The sequence below is a fragment of the Mercenaria mercenaria genome, chromosome 15, assembly GCF_021730395.1.
Source record: "Mercenaria mercenaria strain notata chromosome 15, MADL_Memer_1, whole genome shotgun sequence".
NCBI classification, from domain to species: domain Eukaryota; kingdom Metazoa; phylum Mollusca; class Bivalvia; order Venerida; family Veneridae; genus Mercenaria; species Mercenaria mercenaria.
In genome coordinates, this window is record NC_069375.1 from 69204786 (window position 1) to 69227472 (window position 22687).

A 22687-nucleotide genomic window follows, 5' to 3' on the forward strand; every position below is an offset into this window, starting at 1 on the left:
TGTAACGAGTTTTGAATTGTTCGTATAGTTTCTGTTCTCGGTTCGACCATCCTGTCACAGTACAGTAGGAGGATGAACCTAGACGTGGCTGGCTTCCTGGAGATACAGATACACATCAAAGTCTAAGAAATGCAAAACTCCTCTTTGAATAGAAGTCTGTACAAGGTCATATTTGTTTACATGCTCAGTTGAACTAGATTGAAGTAGTACACAAATGATGGCCCAGATACCCCTAACAATAAAGCATACGTTGATTAAAAATCCAATATCCTTTAGCAGACGACACTTTCTTCAGATAAAATAAATATATACATTTTTTTTGGTATATCCACATCTAAAGCAATCAAATTAATTACATTAACGCGTAATGATCCTTAAAACTATTGGCATTTGTATTTGAGAAAATTTTGAGTATATGAGGGAGAACATATAAATCTTATTTTTGACCTTTACAGTTTACCAAACGTACAGATTTAGATATATTGTATTAGTAATGTAATCGAATTATTTATTGTAAATGACAGGTAATAACCTCGGAAATCCTTATATACTTTATTTATCTATGTTTTGCTATAACTGCGAACAATACAATTGTTTGTAATTGTTTTTGTGATGCTATGATGTATTTATACTTGCGCACAGATTGTTGCACGCTATAAGAGAGAGACTCTCGTTTATGTTATGAACTATTCTGACAAGATTTATCTTTCTTGTTCGTCGGATATATATAGGTTGAGGTTATATATGGCACACACAAACAATTTTAATATAACAAGTTTATAGTGTATCAAATATTGTGTAGTAATACCACATTGTTGCTACGTCATATAATCATGCTAATATCTTACTAATACAGAATAATTTTCTTATTGTTTCTTAAGAATGATATTAAATCCTTGTGCTGTTTTTGGATTTTCTTCTCTTTTTTTTCTCTTCGTTTTCAAAGAACCATGATTTGCTTTGTAGCATTGTATTTTGTGATGGTCTGATTTGTATGTTCGCACGACCGGCCCTTTGTCGTCTTTGCAGCCCCTCTCATGCGATTTTTCAGTATTTTATTGCATTCCTTTTGTAACCAGCTCATTTTTTGTCAGCTCACTTTCCACACTTTTGTGACACTGTATACTAATGGTTACGATGTACGTTTATGGAGAGCTGCAATCGGTTTACATTATAACAAGCTTGTTTGTTTGTTTGTTTTGGGTTTAACGCCATTTTTCAACAGTATTTCAGTCATGTAACGGCGGGCATTATACCTAATCAGTTGTCCTGGATTCTGTACCAGTACAAACCTGTTCTCCGCCAGTAACTGCCAACTTCCCCACATGAATTATCAGAGGTGGAGGACGAATGATTTCAGACACAATGTATTTTATCAAATCGTCACGGAGAACATACGCCCCGCCCGAGGATCGAACTCGCGACCCCGCGATCCGTAGACCAATGTTCTACCTACTGAGCTAAGCGGGTGGGCTCACATTATAACAAGGAACAGTTGAACACGAAAACCTTCTGCTTAAGACGAAGATATTCTAGTATGTCTGTAATTACTCAATATTTATCTAAATTAATGATAATTTTTCATGCAGTCGTTACATGTTTATGTGAATGTAGTTTAAACTTACGGTTGCCTTCTCGTCCATTACTCTATATATACGTCACTCTATGCACGTAATATGTAATGTAATAACAAAAGCATACATAATCAAATTGACCTTTCTTACCCAAATTGTCTGATTAAAATGTTTATGTTAGCTGGTGACGTAAAACTTAATCCCGGAATTGATAATAAGGCAGACCGTTGCTTATCAATAATGCATCAAAATATTTCGTTCAGTAGGTATTCTAACTTAAAGTAGCTTGCATTTTAAACCAACACGCGTATTTGATCTTGAAAATATACTACCAGAATCTCTAAGCATCCAAGTTTACGATAAAATGAAGTCTTTCCTTATCTGTACAATATATAGAGCACCGAATCTTAAGACTGAATTTTAGGGGCCTCCGTGGCCGAGTGGGTAAGGTCGCTGACTTCAAATCACTTGCCCCTCGTCGATGTGGTTTCGAGCCTCACTCGGGGCGTTGAATTCTTCAAGTGAGGAAGCCATCCAGCTGGCTTACGGAAGGTCGGTGGCTCTACCCAGGTGCCCGCTTGTGACGAAATAATGCACAGAGGGGCACATGGGGTCTTCTTCCACCATTAAAGCTGGAAAGTCGCCATATGACCTATCATGTGTCGGTGCGACGTTAAATCCAACAAAAAAAGAAATAAGACTGAATTTTGGACAGATTAGACATATATATTGAGCAGGCGTCTGAAATTACTAGTAATATCATCCATCCTTCTTGGTGATATTAATGTAGACCAACTGAAGAGATCGATAAAATCTGTAAAAAGATGCTTTGGAAGCAAAGAATGCAACCAAGAAGAATAATCGCAGACTCGGTTTGATTGAGTCTGTTCAAGAGAGGAACTATAAATTTTAAGATATTCTTGCTTTATACAGTATGCATTTTGATCGTTTTAATAAATGAGTCAACCCGAGTAACAAATAATTCAAGCATATTCCGTCATCATAATGTTAACGAAGAGGGGAGGACTCATAAAATGTTGTCGTAACTTAACGTAACGTAACCTAAGTCCATTTGCTGTTTTTCATGTCAATATATGATTAGATCTGGTTATTTTGAATTTTATGTATATATGTTGAAATGAAAATATACAATAAAATATTATTAAACTGGTTATATGGTTTGTTGCATTATGAGGTCATAAACTAGCGTGATTGTGAGTTTTAAGGTAACGTATTATGAAATGGTTTGTTTCCCTTTGAATGTTGATGGGACGAAGAAAACATAGGTAAAGAACCATTGATTGTCTTGTTTCTTTATGTATTTTCTTGCACAAAAAACATAAACGATCGAAAAGATAAAAAATATTGATTTGTTTGTGTCATAAGGTATTTTGACGCGGCAAGTAACAATAAAGGGAATATACCATGTATTGGTGTGTTTCTGTTTGTAGTTTGACTTGGAAATGACAATATGAAGGATTCCTTTGTTTCTCTTTGTATTTTGACGTGGCAACGGCAATGAAGAGATCAACTTCTATGTTCGTTTGTTTCTCTTTTGTCACAAGAATAAGAATATCTGCACATACTCTTAGAATTCAAACTGGCCGATACGAGCAAAACAGAATACCACGTTATGAACAATGCTGTTTATGTTGTAACACTATAGATATTGAAGATGAATATCATTTTATTTTTAATATGCCCATGTTGTATAGATATTAGAAGAAAAAATATTAAGAAGTACTACTATAATAGACCTCGATGTACGGAAACTTCTTACTACAAGTAAAAAGAGTGCATTATTAAACCTTGCAAAGTATATTAAAGAATTTATGAAAACTATGAAAAAGGTTATGAATGCTAACAATTAGTATTAACAAATGCGTCTTCTATTAGCAACTTTAAAGACACATTTCAGCCTTCTTGCTGATAGAATTATTATAAATATATTATGAATGTTACATTATAACTGTTCATCCTCCATCATTAAACATTACTATTTGTTGAATAATTATTATATGTTTAAAAAATCATGATTTGTTTATTTTTCTTTGTATTTTGACGTTTCAAGGACAATGAAGAAACACAACTTGCTTATGATAAGGTGAGAACACATTTCTTTTACATGAGTTTGCAATAGAAAATTATTTGTTTTATATAGAAAGGCAGCCTGTACAAATAATGTGATATCATAAGATTAATTAGTATAGCTGCAGTGATGCTGACTTTATAACCAAGCTAATTGCTAGCAATCATATGCCCTCAGTAAGAACCTAATTAACACTTTTGTGTGAAAAGGAAAGAAATTTTGTAGTATTTCTGCTTTCCCCGGGCATATTCCATGACTGGTTACCTAACTTATTGTGCATCATTAGCCATAAATTACATATTATACATTACTTTTATCTCATTAACAAACACGGAACAATTAAAACCAAAATCGAATCAATCGAATTCGTCTGACACGGAAATATTTCGTCTGGTCTTACAAGAAAGTATTTAACTTAAAGATTTAATCTTAAAAATTAAAAAAAAACATTGTGTATCGAATTTATTATCACACGATCATAATTCTTACTGAATGAAATAGACAGGTTGAATGATGGTCTGTCAGCACCTCGTCGTGTATAAGCAGGTGTATAAGCAGGTGCCTTTTTCATTGAATACGGATTTTATCGAAAATCAAAAATCAGACGTGGTTACACTTTATTAATTAAAGAAATGCTACACTTTCTAATTAGCACTCAACATGTACAAAATACGCGCTGTTACTGAATGTTCGGAAATGCTTAAGGTAGTGAGAGCCTAGTGGATACGGCAGTAGTTTTGAAAAGGTGTTATTTTCTGTAGCATGAAGCGCCGGGAGCGCCGACTTCGACTGATGCTGGCTGAACTGTCTTATTTCTTATATGTTTTATGCTTTAGGCAAGTTTGTTTCGTGCATCAACTCTCTGCAGTTTATTAACCTTAATGAAATGACAACAATAGCTTTTGAATATTTCTTGACTGGCATAACAAAAATAGTTATAGAGTAACAGTTTATTTTTACGATTCACCATGCAAAGAAAGTTGCTTGTTTGATGGATTTTGTCGAGGGAAATAACTATTTTCTGAAACTTCCTCTTAACTCGAGCACAGTTGTCTGTAACAAAACGTTCAAACAACTTCAATAACACAGTTCCGTGTGTTATGTGTTGGTTCCCTAATATACATACAATAGATTTTACCCTCTGTTATTTGAGCTTATTCGTTGTAAAGAATTTAATCAGCCATCTGTAAATGATTTGATACTTTTATTATGTCAAAGCACAAAGCATACTTTTTAATAGATACAAATGTTTTCGCAAACATATTTCTTGTTAAAATTCAATCTGAAAACCAATTTCCTGTAATTACTATATATATTACGGCATCGAGAATTCCATCCATGAGTGAAAGTAATATATTTTTTTTGAATACTAAGAATGAGGTCTGAATGTCCGTGTGCTGCATCATATTATAATTTTATTGATTCCTACTGTATTATTGTTTAAAATATATATTTATCCGATTTTAAATAAATTAACTTGTGATTGTATACAACAAAACAACGTTTAAACTTTGATATGTTAGTATTAATACGAACCGTATTTTAACTAATGTATTAAAATATATGCACGTAGTATTCGTTCTTAGACTATTTGACATAGAACAAATATATATATTAAGTTATTATATTGTTTCATTTTACTATTTTGAATAGCCATTTAAAGCCTCAGAGTTAAATGTTCCAGCATTTATACATAAACATTAATAACAATGCTTTGTTGTAACGACGCGAAGTCCATACTTTGAACATCTAACGCCCCAAGATTTACACCTGGATCTCCCAGTCCACCATCCGTACTTCTTGCAATACCGTTCAGTTTCCAAGCATGCATTCTGAAGTTCTTCTTTGATATAGCAAGCCCGTTTTTGCCTCTTTAATTCTGAAATTATATGAAGCGCTTATTTTATCAATCATTAGAAACATGTCGCCTTACAATATCATAGGTATAAATGTTGTCTGAAAAGAAGAAAACCAGTATACCTTAAAGGAGTTTCCGACGTTTTCATCAGTGTTTAGAAACTATATGATGTAGAAATGTTTGTTATAAACGAGCTACATTTATGTAGTAGATTCTTCTATAAGTTTGTTTTCATTTTTGTAAGACAGAATTAAAAAAAAAGAAAAAACGAACGCTCGCAAGATAAAAATTCCCCTGCTTCCGGTGATCATGACCAAGCGATATTTTGTTTCTTTTCACATTCGGTAGAAAAGGAAGAAAAATTTTGGCACTCCTCAAAGAGGAAGAGAAACAACTGCAAAAACAAACAGAGATTAAAAAGAAGGAAAACTGGTGCAAAACATGTTTTCTGGAACGTGTGGAAGTCGGGATACGTCGTCCGCTTGAAAGAAACAGAGTTCTACAAAAACAAACCAAAGGTAGGAACATTTCGATAAAGACATTTGAGATATATACCAGGTCTCAAAAAACGAGCAAAAAAAATGAATTTTAAAAAACTAGGATTGAGAGACATTTATAGCAGTAATTCAGACACTGCTTCTTCCAGTTCTAGATCTAGTGATTCGTCTAGTTCGTCGTTGATTGATTCAATTTTTTCTTCGAACTCAAAGCGTAAACAGAAGAAAATTCTGGAATCGAATCAAAATCACCGGATTCAGTTAAAAATAAGCAACAATATCCACAAGCTCAATAACGATTTGATTTTGTTACTCGTAGCATCTAATTTAACAAGTTAGACTGAATTTATTCGTAGGCGGTGAAATAGAAATTATTTCTGGTGCAAAAATTTCAAGAAAGAGAGAAAGAAATGGTATATTAGAATTTCTAAAGCGTCTCATGTATGTGAGCAGTGCCTATGAGTTTTCAGTCATCAAAACTTTGTTTGCTGCTTCCCAAGGGAGATAGAACCGGGTCACAAAAACTGGGGTACTGAATTTCACTATGTGAAAATTCTATTCTGTCAAGATAAAGGACGAGGTTTTAATCAACAGAGTCTTCAAGCAAAGCCAAGGATATAACTTATACAGACAGCAGTACTGATGCTGAAAATTCATGGTTCTGCTCAAGAATTCAAAGAAACAAATGTGATCACAAGACCTCTCATGTGTTAATACATAAAGGAAAAATGAGACTTGTCAAACATATTTGTGCAACCTACTGTCAGATAGATCATAAGGAGTTGAATGATACAGAATGCTCTTCGGCCTGACCACAATTTACCTGTTTGACACCCACGTTCACTCAAACCTGTTTACAGCATAGCTGACACATTTCTCCCTAAATACCAGTCAGGAGCCTTTATTGAAAAGAACAATCCAGATAGGTGGGAGGAATTCATGCAAACGAACCATCACCATAATACTGCAGGCTTATTACGCAATAATTATGTACGTACTTATTTCACAAATCCACAAACCAGTAAGATTTGTTTCACCTCTTATTTATATACACGCCCACATTGTACAACATATTTGCAAAATGTACAAGCATACTCAAGTTTCTGTTATCAAGTCTCGCAATTCAGCAGAGAATAGTAATTAATTTTCACCGATTAGGGGTCGCTAGAGGGCGTGGACGGTAGCGTGCATTTTAACAACCTCCATGAACAGGCTCAATCAAACCGAGCCTGCAACATTTTCGTTTTTGTTGTGTTGAGGGACCTGTGGAGTTTCCACTTTTTCTATTTTCTTGAATTTCAAGGGACAGAGTAACTTTTTCAAGATAACTAATATTTCACTCAAACTGATATTTTTGCATGTGTTTTCGTGACGAGACTTGGCAAGATTTTCAAGAGAGTCGTAATTTATATATAACCAGTATAAAATTGAACGATAATAAAATCAGGAATTTTCTAACATGATATTAAATAGTTCGAAATGCATCTCTTCATTCCGGAATCATTCAATATATATTTTTAAATACATTAAAGGTTAAACTGCCTTACCACCGTCATCTTCCCTCTTAACGTCATTCTTTTCGCAGTCTGTAGGATGGAGAAAAATTACTTCACGATCTTCACAGTCTCTCAGATCGATCTGATCTTCTTCACCTTTTGGTAAAGGCACACGCTCATAACATGTTGTTGTTTCATGTTCCTGTATTTAAATGGAAGTGTATCATACCGACCGCGTTAGTAATAGTTATGTATTAAGTAAATGCTTGCCAGATTTAGCAAGATAAAAAGTGTAGGCACTACAGTTATCAAAAGGCATTTGCACATGCCCACCGATATTGTTTTATTTTATACGTTTTAAATCTCTTTGAGGGTATCATACCGGTCTGCATGAAAACGGAGGACACAAGAATGGATATTTTTAAAACGTTTCGAAGCCAGAAGTGAAAATTTCTATTTGCCAGTAGAACATGTTTGTTTGATTGGATGGCTTCTGAAACGTTGTAACATAATTGAACCGATGCAAGGCTGTGGGAACTGGTTTCACAGTGCTTAACCTTTCAATACCGGACTCACACCGAGTCTGCTAAATTTATGCTTTCTACTTTCTATTTAGAAGTTATTTTTTTGCTAATTTATTAAGGAGTTAAATTCAATTGATCATGCAAAGAAAATTATGCATATATAATCTTATGAATTTTACCCGTAACAAATCAAAGAGCATAGAAGTTTAGGACGACAAATCCTAACTGCCTGCGACAGGATTCGAAAAAGGGTCGCTGTAACACTTCCCTCTCCAAAGAAGTCATCATTTATGATGATGTGGAAGCCTTTTGGGGACAGAAAGTGCCATTTTCGGCACGAGATAAAGTCCGTATCCCGTACGTGCGAGTTACTTTTTGCCGTAAAAAGGAATTAAAGAGCTAAGTATTTTATGACGAACAAAAAACAATTGTTTGTAGCGGGATTTGAACCCGGTCGCTCGAGTGCCATTCCTATGCTCTAACCACAACTCTTTGAGCAGTTGTCAGGCACGAGATAACGTCCGCAGCCTTTGATTTAAGCGTATCAAATCAAAGAGCATAGAATTTTATGACGAGAAAAGTTCTAAGTGCCTGAGGCGAGATTGGAACCCGGGTCGCTCGAGTGCTAGTGAAATGCTCTAACCACTGAGCCAAAGAGTTTGTCTCCCTGACGCAGTTGTCGGAAATTGGCATAAAACTTACAGACTTTACGCGAGCGGCCGTTACAACATTAATGTCATTCTTTTGTTTACAAGGGTAGGCTTTTAAGAAGGGTCGCTCCGACTTCTACTCAGTGTTGTTATATTTTCTGGTCCTCTGGGATCATTTATTTCAATTCATTTAGGTTTGAAGGCTGAATACTGCTTAAACCGGTGCTAGGGGGCATAAGTAGTGTTGCATTTTCCATTACTGCTCATGAACAGACTCAGTCTCAGACGGTTTTCCTTGTTCTCGATGTTTCTGTGGGATCTACTTTCCTGATTTTATTTCGGTGAAATATTCTGCTTAGTAGACTTCTAATGCAAAAACGGAGAACCTAGTATAAACTGACCTGCATTTCAAAACGTGACACATAACAAACATAATCGTCTTCTGCAATTGGCTTTACAAGCTGATATTCCTGTAAATAAAACATCAAAACTTCAAATCGTTTTTCTCTGTGAATGTTAACTACATGTATAGTTTTTATTTATTGAACATCAGTGTGCACGTTTATTTGGTAGTTTAACCACATACAATGTCGAATAAATATTGGTAGCATATGCATTTTGAAAGCAAGATATATATTCCAGTCAAAAGAAACAAACTATATACTGGACATTTATGTGTTGTCTAGGATACAAGATACACTGAAATAGATCGCAAAACTATTGTATCTTGTTCTTTATTTAAAAACAGTAACAATAGTTTCGAGCTCATCCAATGAAGAGTCTTACATTAAAGATTTGTTCAAATTGTTTGTTTCCTTTTTTTTCGGGGGGTGGGGGGAGGGGAGGAGGTTAACGCCGTTTTTCAACAGTATTTCAGTCATGTAACGGCGTGCAGTTAACCTAACCAGTGTTTCTGGATTTTGTACTAGTATAAACCTGTTCTTCGCAAGTAACTGCCAACTTCCTTACATGAATCAGAGGTGGAGGACTAATGATTTCAGACACAATGTCGTTTATCAAATAGTCACGGAGAAGATACATTAAAGAATCCCTCGCAGCATGTTAACTTGTTTATAAAGTTTGTGTGTCATGAAACGTTTATCTGTACAGTCATATTTTTGCGATGCATTTCAAAAAGCTCATAATTTAGAAAAGATGAAAAAAGCCTCTCTAATACTTACGCCGTCTGCGAAAACATCAATAACTGCTACTGTTTTTCCGGTTTTGTTTTTCACTATGAGAATGTCTTCTAACCCTTCTCTAATTTTTTCCACTTCAAAAACCTGTACAGAAAAAACTGTAAGACGTTAACAACTGCAATATATTTCATAAGATTCAAACAGCAGTTATCTCTACACAACACCTGTAATGGAATTCCTTTTAAAAATGCTTCTCCTCTGTCTCTGTCTCTCTCTCATTATTTTCCTTTTCTACCTCAGGATAAAGAACATATATAGATAGATTTTTCCAAATGTTTCAATCTAAAAACAAGAGGGTCAAGATGATAGTGGATAGCTAACCTGACTTATATGAACTAAATGTTTGAAATGTCAAACTGATGCTAAAATATTCAGAAAGTAGGTCAGTACATCACACTCATGGTTACGGAAAGTAAATTGTAAGATCGGTGTAAAACTGTATATATCATCCAAATTTCAAGGCCGAATATTAAAAAATATCAAGTAGGTCTAGGTCTCAGTCAAGTAACCCCTAATTAGTTGGGGTTATAACAAACAGTTTAATAAGATTGTGTTTTTCTTATATAAAACTCTTATAAAAACTAACTGACCCCGGGGCGGCGGTTTAATAGGACCCTGGGTCTTTAATCATATGCATAGAAAATGCCACATAAAGAATATATATGGCCTTGCTTACCCCATCTTTATAAGCATACAGAGGGCTTGTCATGGAAACAACCAACCACAAAAGTCCGAAGAGCTGCATGCTTCGCTTTCGTTTTGAAAAATGATCACCTGATTTTTTCCTGCAACAAAACAAAGAAGCCATAATTTTGATTATTATATGCTTAATTTAAAACTCCGTTAAGTTTCAATGGAACCTGAAAGTCAATATTTTTCTACATTGACGTTCAAATTTCATATCGCATGTGTGACGTCACTGGTGACATCAGTTTTATGTATGCCGTCGCGATTAAAAGTTCTTTAACAACGATATTTTCAATTTTCACTTTGACTTGATAAAAATTTGAATAATTTATATAAATTATTTTATGTGTAGATGCGTATGTATTGAAAAAACTATTAGATTTGCATCGAGAAATATGTACTCGTGCTTTCACTGAAAAATATTGCGCTTCTAAAGACGCGCAATATTTCCGCTGTAAAACTCATGGATATTTCTCGATACAGGTCTAATGACCTATAAATATTTATTGTCATAGAAACCAAACTTATATTCTCTGAACAAATTAGAAAGACATGAACATTCTTCATATTGTCATTTATTTCTTATGCTTGTAAAGTTATTGTAAGGTCTCGTTTTCTATGACTGACGGACAGACGACGGCAAACCATTCAGTCCCCTTCAATAAAATACCTAGTTTAAATGCAGTTATTTTGAATTCAGCAAGCACGTTTGGGATTGCTCTTTTTTCTTTTGATTCTGTGATTTTAATCAGAATTTAATGACCCATTAGTTAGACCCTAAAACATTACTAAGATATATGAGTCAGCAATAAACTTTTCAAAATGGTACATGTGTAATGATGGTTAATGCGTTTATGATATTTTATTTTGTACAACGGCTGCCAGATGAACAGATGGTTTTCTCATATGTTAATGTTGCTGTTAAAATTGAAAAAAGATCAGTCTATAACATTGCGCAAAGACATAAAACTACGTAAAAACAGAGCGTAACGTTCAAGTTAGTCACGGCATTTGAATTAATTCAATGACAATCATAAATGTCTATATCTTGACACGATTCGTACTCCTCGGTGATGATCGAAGTTTATAAACACCCCTCTACATAGAAATAGTTAAATGTCAATCAAACAACGTAGATAAGTATAATTGTGCATCTAAATGAATAAAATTATAAATAAAAGTTTGAAATATAATTATAAACGTATAAATACGTCTAATAACTTCTATCATGAATACATCCAAAATGTATTCCTCAATTCGAATTAGATATAGCACATTTCAATTCTTTGGCTGCAAAGCATTGTATAAATCAGAGAGCCCAACAATCGCGAACCGAGAACAAACTACTTCAAATATAACAAGTTCCTAATGTAATCATGTTTTGTAATCAACAGTTTTGTTGAAAAACATCCATCTACTTTCAAAATTACTAAATCAGGAGTCCGGGCATATCAATCTAGTAAAATGAAGTAATTAGGCATTTTATGAATTGTTTCTGAGATTTATACCTATAAACTTGAACACAGACAATAACATGCATTTATTATTGAAAATGTAAGTGGTATCTTTTCCATCTGTCATTATTTCTATGATTAACAACACATGATAGCACAAATAAGATGACAGTCTCATATATTTAGAGGTTGAAAGTTATGCATTTAAAATTGTTGAAACCGTTAACAACCTACTTGATTTTCAGAAGGATTTTGTTCTAAAAAGTGACAGATATACGGCGATTGATAGAAAATGACAGGCACACAGCGATTGATAAAACCTGAACGGGTAATCTCTAAAACGCATGATGAAATTGCATAGCTTGTTATAGTCGTTCCGCGATCATGTGCTGTTCATTGGTTACAGTTTTTAGCTCGACTTTTCGAAGAAAAAATAGACTAAGAGCTATTGTACTCGCCCCGGCGTCGGCGTCGGCGTCGGCGTCGCCGTTGGTTAAAGTTTTTGATAAAGTCAAATATCTCTGTTACTATCAAAGCTATTGACTTGAAACTTAAAATACTTATTTATCATTAAAGTCTACACCAGGAGAAACAATCCACATAACTCTGATTGAATTTTGACAGAATTATGCCCCTTTTTAACTTAGAATTTTTGGTTAAAGTTGTTGATAAAGTCAAATATCTCTGTTACTATTAAAGCTTTTGACTTGAAACTAAAAACAGATATTTACTATCAATATCTACATCAGGAGACACAATTCACATAACTCTGTTTTGAATTTTGACAGAGTTATGTCCCTTTTTAACTTTGATATTTTTTTTACTGGCAAAGCTCTAATTCAGAGTCAAGCACTGAGAAAAGTCGAGCGCGCTGTCTTACGGACAGCTCTTGTTATGTATCTTAATGCTTTTAATTATTGTTTAAAACGTCTCCAAGTGTACCTATCGGAAAAGGCTAAATACAAATGTTTATGTTAAGAAAACATGCATCTGCAAAAGATATGAGGAATTATTTCTAATTTTCATTCTTTTATATTTTATAGCCGCGTTTAATTTTATATTTTATAGCCGCATTCAACTAATATTATTACCGATATAAAAGTAATTATTTTTCATGAGCAGAATTTATCTGTTACCTGATATCCAAATTTTGCCAAACCGTACTTAAAATCGATGTTGTTTGCAAAGAATATAATCCTGACGTTAAAAAAATTACATTTATTTCACTCACTTGAAGACAAAAAATACACACTTCCTTTCTTATTTATCCTGAAGATAATTATCATGTAAAATCTCTTTGTTATATATCCTGCAAAATTAAATAAAAATTGATATTGTTTTTATTAATTCAAAGCGGTTTACTAAAGCTGCTACTATCAAACACACTTACCTTGAGCTTTGTTCTTACTATTTGATGCGACCGGTGCATTTTATATTTGACGAAATGACACGTGACACTGTAACATTTATAACTTCACTTCCTTGTCGTAAAATTGGAAGAAGTCCAAGGATTCAAAGAACTAAGTGGCCTGCAAAACATTTGTAGATTTGGCTAGTTCATTACCAATTTATTGCAAAATGGCTAGGCGCTACATATATTATCAAATCCTCATCTATACATGTTTGTATGCTTGCGGAGGTATAAGGTTTGATATTTTTATTTACCGTAGCATTGCTGATAGACATAGCTTTTTGAATCATTAATTTGAAAGGCAACTCTTTATGTTAACAATAAAGCTATATTTACGTGGAAATACCTATAGCTTAATGTTTTTAAGTCTTTTTAAAGCAAACAACGTGTTTATTGTAAAGAGGATCTTGCCAAGAGGAAGTCAGTTTACTGAGAATTTTCTTAATGTGAGCGAAAATGACTGCCTTTCTAGAGAGGTGTTTGCTTCTAAAATGTGCAACGTCAAATGCCAACTATGATATTAAAGACAATAGGTGAGATTCTCCTTTGATTTAAGGGGACGGGTGGGGGTAGATTTAACTTCAAATGTAATATGGTTAGTTTAAACTTATCCAATAAATTAGAGCTAAGACCCTTATTGTCAATCAGATGTTTACGAAGGATACCAGTATGCTACCGGTACAATGTACAAAATGTGTGTCAAGTAATTTATACCCACGGCGATACTTTAATGCAGTTGAAAATATTCAGTTAACTTACTATAAATCATCACTTTAGATTCTTTTTGAGGTATCCAGGCTTAATGATTATGCTTCAAATTAATATCCTAGATTTTATAAAAATTAGATCCGAAGGGAAAAGTTGTTTTGGTTAATCTGATATTTGTTAAAAGATTTTCGTTTCCGCTCAATTACTAGGCCTTTGAAATTACTTGGCAGAAATGTCTCTAATGATAAGACTACTTGTCCCGCGAAAGCTTTAACGTCAATGTCACACTTTGAGGTCAAATGTTAATAGGGTTTGTTTCGTGTCCAATTCATACATAATTCTGTCATTCATCAAGTGATTTAAAGTAAAGTTGCAAAATGTTTCCCACAATGAGCTAACGTAGCATTAATATGATTGCAATACTTTAGGTTATGCCGCAGCTGAGATAGTTGCCAAATTTTTTCGCATTGACGTCAGTGTAGGACTGTCACTATATGAATTTCAAAGATGACCAGCGAAAACTATGTTTCATTTGTTTGTTCATTATTTCTCTTTAACATGATAAGAAATGTCTTTACATTGTTTTTCTGTCTGGTCACCAATTATTAAAAAAAAAACAAAAAAAACAAAAAAACTTTAAGTCATTAAAGTACAGTTACTACTTTTAGAAAGCAACTGCCAATTTTAGATTTCAAGACAATCAAATTGATTACATCTTGTTAAGTTAAGTATTTCAAATGAACAATGGTGAGAGTTGGTAGAATCTAGATACTATACATTTTGTGTTGCTTATTCGTTTGTATTTCCTTCTTTAAGATAGGTTCTCAATATTTCAATGAGTTCCTTTTTGCATGATTTTAGTATCGCTTAATCACCTGATCTCGGTATTTCATTAACTGCTTAAGCACATTCGTCAGACATAATATACCACATGAACCAGTAATTTAAATAAAAAGCAAAGGAAACAATTACAATTATAAACTATAAAGTAAAGTTACAGGCACTTTGGCTTAAAAAGATGTGTCTTTAGAATTGAGGTTTGATCATATTATAAACATTAAAATTCGAGTTTTTGTTTCTCCACTATCTTAGAAATGCCGTGTTGAGAAAAAAAATGCCCAAGTTTGAAATCGAACCCGGACCACCGAGGCAATAAAAACTTTTCCGCTGTCTGTACCAATTCACTGAAAAGGAATTTGAATTTAATCTCTTTTAATAAGAATATTTTTTTATAGTAATGGCAGTTCACCTCGAGTAAAGCATTGCAAACACTTTTCCAATTTGTTAAAAGCAACCAACAAATGCTCATGTGTTTTCATAATATATAGTTTGTCAGTAATTATGCTGGAAATTCCACGAATCTGACTGGCATTCAAGGACACTTTTCGCTCAAAGATTTTAAGTAAAAACATTTTACATAAAAATATATGACATCAAGTAGACGGCAATAGGGTTCAAAACAAATAAGAAATATTTCTCTCATGACAATTAAGGTGTTCAGGACAACCACTGTCCGTCTTGTTCAAATATGCGTACATTGTATATTAAAATTATCACATCAAAGAAAACAAATGAATAAAAATTATTATCGGTTGTTGTTCACTTATTTCGAAAACATTTCTCATATAATTTATAGACGTTTCAATTCTCGACTTTAAATCTTCATGATATGTTTATGGTTTTATATCCTTTTATAGTCGAATGTTTATTGATTGATTATATGAACAGCCAAAACGTTGCTCAAGCAGAGACTGAGATCAGCTCCAACAAGACACAAAAATAGACCAATTCACCTTAAGACCGTGTCTTTGATACTTATGAGTAAAGAATTAATAACTATACGCACTTGAGCGTATTTTCATTTGAAGGTATAACCCTGTATAACCTTGAAGTGCTGTAATAACGTATAAATTAAGAATCGTTCGAGAGGTCGTACTTTAAAATTCATACTTGTTAAGTTTTTGTAATAAATGAAAATGTCATCAGTGTTCCTAAAGGCAATTGCAAAAAGCAAATTCTAAATGTTGGACACCTTCGACTGCGATTGTATCTTACTTGAACACGAACAAAAAAAAAAAACACCAATACCTGTTAACTATTTAAACAGACAAAGCAACTGTATGTGTATAAATTATTATATTAAATGCATTTTATTTCGAAGGATACAGTTATATATACTGTCCCCGATTTCTCTTGTTTTGCACCATCAAAAAAGCTAGAGAAGATATATATTTTTGCTATTTTTGTTATAATTGTTTCTCAAATGACAACCTGAAAACACTTCATTTCATCCATGTCATATCGAACGGATTTGAAGGCAATCACCACAGTTTAATTTTCAAACTCAGTTAAATTATGTTTGATACTATACTGCTTTATTGTTTTGTATCCTTTTTAAGGATCATGTTCGATTGGAGTAACAATTATAACATCATGCTCTGACCGCTAACTATTTTCCCTCTGTTATATTTTCTGATCCAATGGGGCATTATGTTCCATTAACTGTACCGGCATACATTCTACCTACTTGATTTAATCATATTCATTGTCCAAAGTATTTGGTTTCGCTCAAATTGCATCACAAATATAAAAAAAGTAAAAACTATACTTTTAAAACGATAATGATTGATCATACATTTGATGGCAGGCATGATATGCTATAAGTGATGGGGAATCTACCCATATAGTAAAATATAAAAACGCCACTATATATAACATTATTGTATGTCATCTATTTACTTGTTTTTCAGAACGTTTGTGTACAAAGTAAGTTTTGTGAGTAAATATCATCACTCACCTTTCGTTCGCCTCGGTAGCCTAGTGGTAGAGCGTCCACGTCAAGTGCGGGAGGTCGTGGGTTCGATCCCCGGCTGCGTCATACCAAAGACGTAAAAAATGGTACTAGTAGCTTCCTCGCTTGTCGCTCAGCATCAAATGTTTGCATGGTTAGAAATTAAAATACGGAAACTGATAAAAAAGGCAGCAAAAATCGGTGATGATGCAAAGAAATAAATTTAAGTCCTTGACGAAAAAGAATAGTATGTAGGCTTCACTATGGAAGCCCTGGACGGACAATTGATTTCCGTACTTCCCACTTCTGACTTCTAACTTTTGCACTTCTCACTTCCAACTTCTTGACTTCCTAATTCCTTCTTCTAACTTCCACACTTCTGACTTCTAACTTCCGCACTTCTCACTTCCAACTTCCCGACTTTCGACCTCTGATTTCCAACTTCCACACTTCTTACTTCCGACTTCTTGACTTCTTACTTCCTTCTTCTAACTTTCGCACTTTTGACTTCTAACTTCCGCACTTCTGACTTCCAACTTCCTGTCTTCATACTTCCGACTTTTAACGTCCACACTTCTTACTTCCGACTTCCAAAAAAGGAAAGTTGGCAGTCAGAAGTGCGGAAGTTGGAAGTCGGAAGACAGGAAGTTAGAAGTCAGAATTGTGGAAGTTAGAAGTCAGAAGTGCGATAGTTAGAAGAGGGAAGTAAGAAGTCAAGAAGTCGGAAGTAAGAAGTGTGGAACTTGGAAATCAGAAGTCGAAAGGCAGGAAGTTAGAAGTCAGAAGTGCGGAAGTTAGAAGCCAGATGTGCGGAAGTTACAAGAGGGAAGTAAGAAGTCAAAAAGTCGGAAGTAAGAAGTGTGGAAGTTGGAAATCAGAAGTCGAAAGTCAGGAAGTTGGAAGTTAGAAGTGCGGAAGTTAGAAGAAGGAAGTAAGAAGTCGGAAGTAAGAAGTGTGGAAGTTTGAAATCAGAAGTTGAATGTCAGGAAGTTGGAAGTCAGAAGTGTGGAAGTTAGAAGTCAGAAGTGCGGAAGTTAGAAGTAGGAAGTCAAGAAGTTGGAAGTGAGAAGTGCAAAAGAACAAGTGGGAAGTACAGAAAGCAATTGTCCCTCCAGGGCGTCCATGCTTCGCCTATATATTAAATGATTTTCCTTGTTTTCCCTTAATTCATAATGCAACTTTTCTGCGCGAATTTATCAGTCGAACTGAAATTTGTTGCTGTTCTAACATGCAGTATGCATCATTGGTTATGTTCATTTGATTTTGAAGATAGGATGACCAATTATATGCATTGCTCTCCCAATTGATGTGATAAACTTGTACATTTACTTGTGGGAAGTTTAAATAACAGCGGAATAGGCGGGACCCTAATTAACAAATTGTCTGTATGTTTTACTGATGACCTAAATGCACACACAAAGTGTTTTAATATATATAGATAAGATGTCGTGCGCTCGAGATAAGATGTTGATCACACAAGATAAGATGTTGATCGCTCAAGATCATATGCTGATCGCTCGAGATAATATGTTGATCGCTCAAGATAATATGTTGATCGCTCGAGATAAGATGTTGATCGCTCAAGATGATATGTTGATCGCTCGAGATAAGATGTTGATCGCTCAAGATAATATATTGATCGCTTAAGATAATATGTTGATCGCTCGAGATAACATGTTGATCGCTCGAGATAAGATGGCGTGCGCTCAAGATAATATGTTGATCGCTCAAGATAAGATGTCGTGCGCTCGAGATAAGACGTTGATCGCACAAGATAAGATGTTGATCTCTCAAGATAATATGTTGATTGCTCGAGATAAGATGTTGATCGCTCAAGATAATATATTGATCGCTCGAGATAAGATGCTGATCGCTCGAGATAAGATGTTGATCGCTCAAGATAATATGTTGATCGCTCGAGATAAGATGTTGATCGCTCAAGATAAGATGTTGATCGCTCAAGATGATATGTTGATCGCTCGAGATAAGATGTTGATCGCTCAAGATAAGATGTTGATCGCTCAAGATAATATGTTGATCGCTCAAGATGATATGTTGATCGCTCGAGATAAGATGTCGTGCGTACGAGATAAGATGTTGATCGCTCAAGATAATATGTTGATCGCTCTAGATAAGATGTTGATCGCTCGAGATAAGATGTTGATCGCTCAAGATAATATGTTGATCGCTCGAGATAAGATGCTGATCGCTCAAGATAAGATGTTGTGCACACGAGATAATATGTTGATCGCTCGAGATAAGATGTCGTGCGCACGAGATCAGACGTTGATCGCTCAAGATAAGATGTCGTGCGCACGAGATAATTTAATCTTAGAAATAAATAACATATGTCCTAAACATACCATCGTAGTATATCAATTTGAATAGCGAGAAATATTTGTCATCGCGGAGTTAAATTCTTGTTTCTGTGAGCACGGGTTTTTCACGGGGTTTTAATATCATATCGTTGTGTAAAGATGTCTTGGTCATTCTACGAGACGAATTCACGGCGATAACAACCCGTTTTACAATAAATGAAAATCCAATCACGTGACAACAGAGAATGATGGAAGAATATCATGAATTGCAATCTAAGTTGGAGTAGGTCTTTCGAGCAACGTATTAGTTTTACGTAGACTCAAAGTCTTCTTAAGGTACATCGCAGACTACGCAACCTCAGAACATACCTATTTGGAATAGAAATCCTGGCACTTATTTCAAATTCGGTAAACCTTGCCGTTGGCATGCCGAATGCAGGACAGTCAGTGTTTTTTTTCACAGATTTCATTATATTATGAAAGATTAATCAGATAAGTACAAGTTTGTCAATTTTTGTGAAGTGTAATGTGCTGTAAGAAAGCACAACTGTTAAAGTCTCAGTCACACTACACCTATAGCGTTAACGGACATCCAACGTATAACATAATTTTCAGTCCGTACGTGTCCGTTCGCATGCGTTTCTTGTCCGTTTCTAATGCGTCGCTTGCGCTCATTGTCCGGCGTTGTTCGTTCCATCCGGTGGAAGGTTTTGAGCATGTTTAAAATCCACACGTGCATCACCGGAAAAAAGTTGTCCGTTAGATGTATGGTATCAATGCGCTGGTATGTATTTTGTTCGTTACTCCTGCGTTCCTTATTCTGTAATTTTCCGGTTTGGGTCCGTTCTAGTCCGGTGTACATGATTCACGGCTGGACTACCATCGGACATGCAACGGATGTAACGAATGTTCAACGCACGATAACTGACGAAAACGTTTTGTCAGTTTCTCATGTGTTGCGCTTTCGATTCACACGGTACAAGTCCGTTTACTAGTACGGTGATATCCGTTAACTGAACGTTGTTCGTCCCATATACGTGCGTTTATCTTGCGGTTATTGTGCGTTTTATGCGCCCCATACACCTATCGTGAGAGCAGAGAGCAACAGCGCGGAATACTTTACGTCGCCTGATAACTTTCTGTCGCAATTGTTCTATAAGTTGGGTGTCCGTTAACGCTATAGGATGACCCATAACAAATCATGTAAGTCTGCAGCAGTTACTCCAGTTTGTAAATCAAGAAAAAAAATTGTCACTGGAATTGGATAGATGCTAATGAACACATTTTAAATGTTGTTGAACAAGGATATTAAGTAACATTTATTTAAAGTTCTTCCTTTGCAGTAGAAATGCAAACTTATAACTCTTCATCGGAAAGCACTTGTGATGAGATCAGAATTTTACTTGCAAAATTCTGTATAAGTAAGATAGAGGCCGTCCGCACCAACAGGAATGAACTACTTAACAGTGGTTTTTAATAAGATAGGTAAACCTCGACTCGTCCTCGATTGCAGGCACATGAATTATATTCAAATGTTGTTAAGAGAATCATTCTGTTGCTATCCAATTAATACTTAAAAAGGCGGATCTACTTGCTTGCCTTCGATAAATATATAGCCATGTGTTGTTTTTCCCGGAGCAATGGAGTTATCTGGGCTTGACCTTGTTTAACAATTGAGTGAAGAGATATTATATATTTAACGTTTTAATCATTAGGCAATTCCACAAGTTTCATTTGATTCAAACGTTTGGAAATTATGGTGAGAAACGGGAGAAATCACTGGTTTTGAAACTAATATTCTTTTTGGACGATGGACTATGGGGTAGGCGGTGGGGGTGGGGAAGGGGGGAAGGTTGGAGGGTTGTGCGAATCTACCATTGATAATTGCTTGAGTAAAACAGTTCAGAAAATGTTGTGCAAAGGAAGGTAAAATAGGCTAAATTTATTATTTGGTTTCATGGGTCTATACTGCTCTACAAAATAAAAATGGCAAGTGAATTGCTGTATAAAGTTATCACTAAATGAGAATATAGCTGTTAAATTTCCATTCCCGAAAGCCATAATTTTTGGGGCAATAGTTTTTTTTATGTGTTTTAGTAATGCATATTCATAAATATGAGAAAACTTCCCACCTTATGTCAAATGACATGTAGAGAGTATAGCTTATACAACTGTCGTTTTATGATTTGCTCTCATCCAACAGAGAAGCTGCAAATAATCGTCTGAGAGGCAAACTCAAAGATTGTTGCAGACAACACTACTTTTCTGAAAAGTACACTTATAGAGAACTATTTATCATAATTTTATACAACTTATATCAATGATGCTGAAGAAGATTGGTGTAAAAAAAGAATTGAGCTCCAACTTCTATGAAATTTGATTTTAACCTTTGATGTTGTTTAATTGTTCACTGTATACAAAAAGAGTGCACATTTCTCTACCTGAATCTTTCCCCGGCATTAAACAAGGAGCTAGGTATTTAACAAGTAACGGAAGAGAAAATAAGCAAAACCAAAAACATATTAACCATGATGAAAAGTTTTGGAGGTCATTGCTGGTTCTGCTTTCTGTGAGGAAATTTGTTTGACGTTTGGTCGGACAGTTAAATCCATGTAGTGCGTTAAAGTTAATATCATTATAATTGTGTAACGAGACAACCCAGCTGCGATGCCCCGGTATATGACAATCCAGACGCTTTATTTTGGTGACAACTTGAAAAACATAAGCATACGTTCACCCGATCAGATATCAAGCCGTAAGAATTTCGTATATGAGCATGTAAGTTCACCATGGCGAGTGTGAGAGGTTGTCCGAAAAACAGTTTTGACTTCTATTTGATATTGTCATGAACAGCATACTCTTTGGTAAACTTCTGATAAAAAGAATGTATGTTCAATATTTAAATTTGGTAATAGGAAAACATATTTTTATGACACTGCTGCAAAGATATATAATGATTGTAGAAAAAATGAGATTTCGTTTGATCCACCTTGGGCTCAAAGGGCAAATAAGTCTTTGGCTGATTTTCTCAGCAGATGTTTCGATTACGATTACAGGTCCAGAGTACTTACGGGGTTTGCATAATTTTACTAAACTAAATGCAGAAAGTTCAGATTCTTGTGTCCAAGTACCACAATACCACAGAAATTTTGTCTAGTGAAAACGGTCGGCTGGTACCTCCACCAAGGCTAGGTATGCAGTGTTTAATATGCAAAATTCAAAAAGACAAGCGATCATGTAGACTTATTACGTCGTTTTCGTCTAATAGTGAGCTAAGTGCCATTTTCGAAGATATTAAGATATATATATATACCGTTGTATTCGTCTCAGAGAGAGCTATCTCCTGGTGTCCTTTATATGAAGATTGGAAGCCCCGGTTTTTCAATCACATCTTGCGCTATCTCCACATATCGAAACATGTTCACCTATTA

General features: G+C 34.8%; 1 protein-coding gene across 1 annotated transcript; it reads right to left on the reverse strand.

Annotated features, from left to right (window-relative positions):
• Positions 1 to 4850: 4850 nt before the first annotated feature.
• Positions 4851 to 10783, reverse strand: LOC123562882 (uncharacterized). The gene is made up of 5 exons (XM_053525571.1): positions 10564 to 10783; positions 9870 to 9971; positions 9090 to 9158; positions 7566 to 7716; positions 4851 to 5542 (listed from the first exon to the last, which is right to left on the reverse strand). The coding sequence occupies exons 1-5, from the start codon at positions 10693 to 10695 to the stop codon at positions 5364 to 5366; spliced, it is 633 nt and encodes a 210-aa protein (XP_053381546.1). The 5' UTR covers positions 10696 to 10783; the 3' UTR covers positions 4851 to 5363.
• Between the last annotated feature and the right edge of the window lie 11904 nt (positions 10784 to 22687).

Coding starts and splice junctions, on each gene's coding strand:
- LOC123562882 (XM_053525571.1), bottom strand. CDS start 10,695: ATGGCTTCTTTGTTTTGTTGCAGGAAAAAATCAGGTGATCATTTTTCA. Junction 9,159..9,869: donor TTGATGTTTTCGCAGACGGC/GTAAGTATTAGA, acceptor TTTTATTTACAG/GAATATCAGCTTGTAAAGCC. Junction 5,543..7,565: donor TAAGAGGGAAGATGACGGTG/GTAAGGCAGTTT, acceptor ATATAATTTCAG/AATTAAAGAGGCAAAAACGG.